This window comes from Acomys russatus, chromosome 3 (genome assembly GCF_903995435.1).
Source record: "Acomys russatus chromosome 3, mAcoRus1.1, whole genome shotgun sequence".
In the NCBI taxonomy this organism is placed as follows: Eukaryota; Metazoa; Chordata; class Mammalia; order Rodentia; family Muridae; genus Acomys; species Acomys russatus.
Genome location: NC_067139.1, coordinates 7,172,239 through 7,179,951, shown reverse-complemented (window position 1 = coordinate 7,179,951; position 7,713 = coordinate 7,172,239). Strand labels below are relative to the sequence as shown.

Here is a 7,713-nt window from a genome sequence, read left to right as displayed (position 1 = left end):
TGTTTCTTTCCATCTACTCACTTTAGGTATTATTTCTTCTTGTTTCTAGAGGTTTCAGGTATGTTGTTGTAATAATAATATGCTATTTCTCCAATTTTTTGGTATAGACGCTTGTTTGTTGAACTCGTCTCTTAGAACTGCCATTTCATTAATTTTTGCTCTGAGTTTTATTATTTCTTGCCATTAATTGGATTTAGGTTTGGTTTGTTCTTTTTTTTTTTCCTTTTAATAAATTCTTGAGTTGCATCATTATTTTATTTGTGCTTTTTACAATTTTAAGGTAGGTAATTAGAGCAATATATTTCCCCCATAGGGCTGAATTTAATATGTTTTGGAGATTCAGTTGTGTTATAATTTTATTTCCTGGTTTTAAATTTTTTTATTTCTTGACTTTTTCTTCAACCCATTCTTCTTTAGTAATTTAGTAACTAATTTTCTTTAGTTTGTGAACTTATTAGAGACTTGTTTGTTGTGTAATTTTAAGTTTTATTGCAATCTCACCAGATAGAACATTTGAAATTATTTCAATATTTTTGCATTTGTAAACATTTGTATTGTGTCCCAAATGCTGCTGAGTAAAATGTGTATTCCTTGGTGTTTGGATTGACTGTTCTGTCCTCATCTGTTAAGTCTACTTGGTGTATTGTGTCAATGAATTCTGATACTTTTCTGTTTATTTTCCTAGATGACATGTCTGTTGGAGAAGTGGAGTGTAAAATAATCTAGTATTAATGGATCGATGTTAATCATTGTCCATAAATCTAGTAATAGATTAAAAAAAAATGAAACCAAGTACCCCAAAGTTTGGTACATCTATGTTTAGGATAGTAATGTCTTTTTGGTTAGCTGTTTTCTTGATTAGAATGAAGTGTCCTTCTTTTTTTTTTTTTTTTTTTTTCTTAAACTTTTTTTTTTTAAAGTGAAGGTACTGAGATCTTCTTTCTTTCTTTCTTTCTTTTTTTACATTTTTTATTAATTTATTCATATTACATCTCGATTGTTAGCCCTTCTCCTGTTTCCTCCCATTCTTCCCTCCCTCACACTTTCCCCCTTCTCCCCTCCCCCATGTCTGTCCTTCTTTATCTCTTCTGGTTATTTTTGTTTTGATGTTTATTTTGTCAGATAATAGGATAGTGACACTTTCAAACTTCCTGATTTCATTTGAATGCCAATGTCATCTCTCTCTTCCTCTTTCCTCTCCCTGCTTCCTTTCCTCTTTTCCCTCTTTGTTTTTCTTTTTGGTTTTGGTTTGTTTTGAGAAAAGGTCTCTTTATACAGTCCTGGAATCCTCAGACTTGCTATGTAGACCATGCCTGTGTCAGACTCACTGAGATCCTCCTGCCTCTGCTTCCTGAATGCTGGGATTAAAACATGTGTGCCCTCACCCCGCAACCAAGATGACTGATAAAATTTTCCCCCCACTGTTTCTTTTTCCTCCTCTTCTTCTTCACAGTTTTTTTTTGTTTGTTTTTGAGACAAAGTTTCTCTGTGTCTCCCTGGCTGTCCTAGAACTCTGCAGACCTGACAGGCCTTGAATGTAGAGATCTACCTGCCTCTGTCTCCTGAGTGGTGTGCTATGAATTTTGTTTCTTGATCCACTCACCCCTTGTCATTTGATTGGATAATTAAAGCCATTGGTATTTAAAGTTATTATGGAAATATGTGTGATAGTTATGATCATCATATTGTTGACTTTTAGTGTTGTTTTATTTTGTTCTCTTTTGTGTTTCAATAATTACCGATTAGCATTTCTTTCAGTTTTTCTGTTATGCTCATTCTTCTCTTCAACCTAAACCATTGTTTCTTGTATTTTCCTTAGGTTTCATTTGCTATATACAAACAAAAGATGCTATTTCTTCTTGTTTTCTCAAGACTTCAGGTGTGTTGTTAATAATACAAGCTCTCTCCTTTTTGTGTGTGTAGATTATTAGTTTGTTGGGCTTGCCTCTTAGAGCTGCCACTTCATTAATTTCTGCTCAGATTTTTATTATTTCTTGATGTCTACTGGATTTGTTTTTTTTTTCCTTTCTAAAGTCTGAGTTGTATCATTATTTTGTTTATTTGTGCTGTTTATAATTTCAAGCTTGGGGAAAGGGGAAATGGAATAGATTTTACAGGTGGATTTGGCACAGGTGGGGTTGGGAGCAGGTAGGGTAGATGTGGAGGGGAGGAAGAAAATACTGGGAGAAACAACTAGAATTGGAGGCGTTTTGGGGGTGAGGTAGAAACCTAGTGCAAAGGAAACTCTATGGAGTCTGTGAATATAACTCTAGAAAAGACTTCTAGCAATGGGGCCCTTGGCTTCTGTAACTAGTCAAGGCCGTAAGTGGAGGAGTGGAATACAACCCAGCTATAAAACCTCCAAACTACAGATTTTCCTATCTGCAGAGTATTCTGGGACCAGAGCCTATCAGAATCATCATTAAAGAAAATAGAGAGACGTCATCCAGCAGTTGTTGGGAGCAAATGCACAGTCCCACTGCCAAACCTTTGGCAGAGCTTAGGGAGTCCTGTGGAGGAGTGAGAGGAAGAGTCAGAGGAACCAGATGGGCCAGGGATATATCAGGAGGACGTGACCCACAGAATCAAGTGACCAGGACTCCTGGGAACCTGCAGAAATCAGAGAAGCTGATGGTGTCTGACCTAGGTCTTCTGTATATGGTTGTATAGCTTGGTGTTCTTGTGGAAATCCTAACAGTAGCAGTAAGGGGTTGTTGCTGACACTTTTACCTACTTTTCCTCCTACTGGGTTGTCTTGTCCAGCCTTGATGTGACGGGATGTGACTGGTCTCATTGTAGCTTGCACAATTTAAAATGTATGTGCTGTGTTTAGTTGATGTGTCTGGGAGGCCTGATCTTCTCTGAAGGGATTAGGAATGGGGGTAGATGTGGGGAAGAAGGGAAGTCAGTGGGGGTGGGGAGAGGCTGGGGGGAGAGGAGAGAGGGGAAACTGCAGTTGGGATGTAATTTATGAGGGAAAAATAATAAAAATTATTTTAAAAGATGTAGTATCTAATTATTTGAGATTATAACTACAACATTTCTCCCTTCTCTTTTCTTACATACTTAGGAGAAAACCTCTCATGTACTTATACCTCCTTGCTCTCTTTCAAATTTATGGCCTCTTTTTCAATTGATTTTTGTTACATACATATATTTTTAAATAAATAAATACAACCTGCCCAGTCTGTATAATGTTAGTTGTATGACTGTTTTTAGAGATGATTGTTTCTTATTGGCTAACCAATTGGTATGCAGATGCATGCACAGGTATATACACACAAAACCATCCCCCGCAACCCCTCCACACACAAACACACAGTCCATTGTCAAAAGCCTTTAGGATTTATACCTTTAAAATCTGGGATCCCTGTTGCAGGCCACCTGACAGTGCATCCAGAGTGACACACCCGAGCAATCCCAGAAATTGGGAGGTGGAAGTAGGAGGAGCAAGCATTCTAGGTCAGAAAGGGTTACATAAAAGCATGCCTCAAGATTTTTTTGATTTGTTTTATTGTTGTGAATTATTTAAACTACACCTGTCACTCTAGAACTTGATCTTTCAATACAATGAGGATAAAAAGAACTATTCCCTATATTAAAATACATTTATTTTAGGAAGATTGGGGAAGTTGCTACTGAGTGTTTGCTTGAAGCATATTAAAAAGAGCAGTTGAAACATATTGGGTACTTAATATTGACTAATTTAATGGAAGACTGAAACATTAATGCACCTAAATGACATATTTTTTAACTTTTAATTAACTTTTAATGTACTATTAATTGCACATCAGAATTTTATTTTTATTTTTTAATGAAGATCCTAATTTATCATCAAATTAGGATCAATAAAAAGTATATAACATGCTAGAATATTGAGAAAGAAATATTTAAAACAACAGCCTTTTAGTTTCTTAAAATTCATATTGGAATGATGTAACAAAGAAGTAACATTAGCACAGCAGGAATTTTAAGAATAATACTTTAAGAAAATATAGAGAAAAGAAATATCTTGACACCATAATAATTTTTAGGTTTTCCTCACAAGCCATGAACATTTTCTGATAGTTTTAAAGAAATATTTTCGCTTTTTAGAACTACTTTAGCCCCAATGCATTGTCCATAACACATGCTAAAATTTAATGTTCTATTTTATTTTCACTAGAAAATTATGGGAAAATGTACCCACAAGGGGAATTTCCATAGTGTCTTTTGCCAAGAAATTTCCACTGAGATTTATTATCTACATGGAGAGCGAAGTCCCACAGCTTTATAAGGTGCGAGAGCCCCTCCTTTGCTTTGTTTCTGTGGTACTAGAACTCAAACCCAAGGCCTTGTACAGACAAGGCAAAGAGACTGCCCCTAAGCTGAATTACCAGCTCTTTCCCCAGCTATTGCTTTCAAAGTAAAAATATATTTTCTTACTTTAAAATATATCTGATTTTTCAAATCAAATATTAAGGATTTATGATATGTAAAGCCACTGTATATAAAGGGGTAGTCAATCTCAGTCTTTATCCACCATTAACACTGAATAAAAAGAACAAGATTCACTTTTACAAGAAAGTCAACATTGCTTTAAGGTGGGTATTTCATATGGGTAGAGTTTACTCATTTGATTTGTTCCACATAACTTTGCATGCTATGACTTCATATAAATGTGCAGATTAGAGAAAGTGTGCATAAAAGGCATTTTGATATTAGCAAATACCTTTAGAATTTACATCAAAATTCATTTTAAGGTAGTCCAGGGATGCTTCTTGCATTGGTGTGTAAATCCATTAATTAAAATAAATGTATATAACTATTAAAATGTCAAAGGCGTTAATATTAGATTCAAGTGAGATGATCTGTGACATTTAAGAAAACAGATGAAAAGAAAATGTAATCATTGTGGGGTGATGAGAAGCATTAGTATTTGGATGCAACTAGAAGAAATATTGCATTAAATATTGCACACAAAAAGCTGGTGCCTGTGGTGGTCCATGCCTGTAACCACAATAGTGGTAAAGGTGAAGTAGAAATCTCAGCACAATTTGAGGCTGCCAAACCTACAGGGTGAGTTCTAAGACACCTCACCTGCTGAGTCAAACCACATCTTAAAGTATATGAAAGAAGGAAAGCCAGGGTGTGTAGTGGAGGGAGAAAAAGTGTACTTATATAAAATGGACTAATTATTTCAGCAACTAAACAAATTGACAAAAGTAATGCACAACTGTCTAAATGTACGGCAGATTACACCTCGCCATGTGAAATTCACTAATGTATTCATAGTATGTTTGATGAGTCATGCTGCCTTAATGGCATTCTATCTCTAGGATTTGCAACAAATTATTTTTATTTTACTTTTCAAGTTTTGAACTTATTTTAAGAGGTCATTTCCTCCTCGTGAAATGCTTGACTTTATAGCATAAGTTTAAATTGGCAAAAGCCAGTGACAAGGTTGGCAAGTAGAGCAATGTTTGTTGTTTCTATGTAACTCTCATAGACTCTCATAGAACTCAGAGTCTGAACTTACCTGAACAAACCCTTTGTCCAATTGGCGCTTGGCAAGGGACACCAGATCATGGAGGATGGAATTTAGCAGGAGACGAGTAAATATGTGTGGTTCCTAGGAATTCTCCAGAATCATCCACGTGTCATCCTTCTTCCAGATCACATAAGGTCAATCTGAATTTCCCTTTATTTGTTCTTTATGCTATTAATGTTAAATGTATAGATTGTGACTAATATTTCCCTTGGAGATACTAAACCTGTTAATTTTCATGTTTTCAAGTATCAAATCAGTTCAGTGGTGTGAATGACAAGAAAACGCTCTAAATAACTTAAGCTATTTTGTTTTAACTCAACATTTTGACTGTCATAGAGACTCCATACACTAAGTCACAAGTCTTCACATTCACTTGAATTCACAGAGCAACAACAGTAATGAATCTAGGCAATGAGAGTGCTCCAAAGATCTTCATCCTTCTGGGCTTTTCCAACCACCCATGGCTGGAAACGCCCCTCTTCATAATGGTGCTCATTGCTTATGTCTGCACAGTGCTGGGAAATATCACAATTATTGTTGTATCCAGGATAGACCCTCAACTGAACAGCCCAATGTACTTCTTCCTTTCCAACCTCTCCTTCTTGGACCTGTGTTTCACCACAACCACCATCCCTCAGCTGCTTAGGAATCTTTGGGGCCCAGATAAATCTATCAGCTATGGAGGCTGTGTGACACAGTTTTATGTTTTCCACTTCCTGGGGGCTACTGAGTGCATCCTCCTGGCTGTGATGTCTTTGGACCGTTACCTTGCCATATGCAAGCCCCTAAGGTACCCAGCCATCATGCACCACCAATTCTGTATCCTCCTGGTGTCCACGGCATGGCTGAGCGGTTTGGCTAACTCCTTGCTTCAGTCAACCCTCACTGTCAAGCTGCCATTTTGTGGAAACAACAAGGTGGACAACTTCCTCTGTGAGGTCCCAGTAATGATCAAGATGTCCTGTGCCAACACAGCATTCAACGTAGCCATGCTCTCCATTGTAGGGACTTTCTACTCCCTGGTTCCCTTGTCACTTATTCTTGTTTCTTATGCCTTCATCGTGGCGACTGTGCTTAGGATCCGTTCCTCAGAGGGCAAGAAGAAAGCCTTCAACACGTGCGGTTCTCATGTTGTCGTTGTGTCGCTCTTTTATGGACCAGTAATTAGCATGTATGTACAGCCTTCATCTTCTAATTCCCAGGACAAGAACAAAGTTCTGTCTCTCTTCTACAGTTTGGTGACTCCTATGCTTAACCCTTTCATTTATACTTTGAGGAACAAGGACATGAAAGGGGCGATGAGGAGACTGCTTGTCTCACTGTGTCCCAGGGAAACAGAACAGACATAACATTTTCATACCCACCCTCTGCACTTGTGGCTTAGAAGAGCTTTGGTTCTAATGTTGCCGCTTTCACATTCATTAGTTCTGCTTTACCTACATATGTCTTTCCATGCTATGGTTTCTTCACTTACTGCAAACTCCAAGCCTAATTTGTCTGCAGTTTGAACAAGCATGAAGAAGATGATATAAGTAACTTGCTTTGTATCTATTCAGAGATTTATTGTTTAAACCTAAGGAATTGGTGATAAGTCGATGTCTACTGATCTGCTTTGTCATGCTACTGTAAAAGCAACAATAACAATAACAATAATGACTCAACTGAAAAAAAAACACTAATGTCTATGCTATTTTGCAAAATATACAAAAATAATTTACCTTGCCATTTACCAAGGCTTAATCTTCAAAGTCAAGAATTAACCAAACTAGCCAGGCACAGTGGTGCATGTTTTAGTCCCAGAACATGGGTGGCAGATGAAAGTGGATCTCTGTGAGTTCAAGGCCAGCCTGGTCTAAATAGTAAGTTCCAGGACAGCCAGAGATACATAGTGAAGCTTTGTTTTGGAAAAAAAAAAAAAAAAAAGAGAGAGAATTATCTATTTCATGAATTTCCAATGACCAAGCATGTTTCTATCTCATAGTTTGTAAACTGTCAATCACATATCCACTAGTCTTTAAAGAAGAAAATACATAAAATATTTGACTTTTACTTTCTACAAATCTTGATGGTCCCTCCTTTGGAGATATTTGGTTAAAGCCACTCTTTCTTAGGTTTCCAAAGGGAAGAGTTGATTAAAATCCTTAGAAAGTTTTATGCCATTCCTAGTATTAGAATTTTATTGG

At 36.8% G+C, this 7,713-nt stretch overlaps 1 protein-coding gene across 1 annotated transcript; it reads left to right on the top strand.

The window, feature by feature from the left end:
* The first annotated feature begins 5,928 nt into the window (after window positions 1–5,928).
* Window positions 5,929–6,879, top strand: LOC127186981 (olfactory receptor 2B11-like). Its single transcript, XM_051143242.1, has one exon. The coding sequence runs from the start codon at window positions 5,929–5,931 to the stop codon at window positions 6,877–6,879; it is 951 nt and encodes a 316-aa protein (XP_050999199.1).
* The last annotated feature ends 834 nt before the right edge of the window (window positions 6,880–7,713 follow it).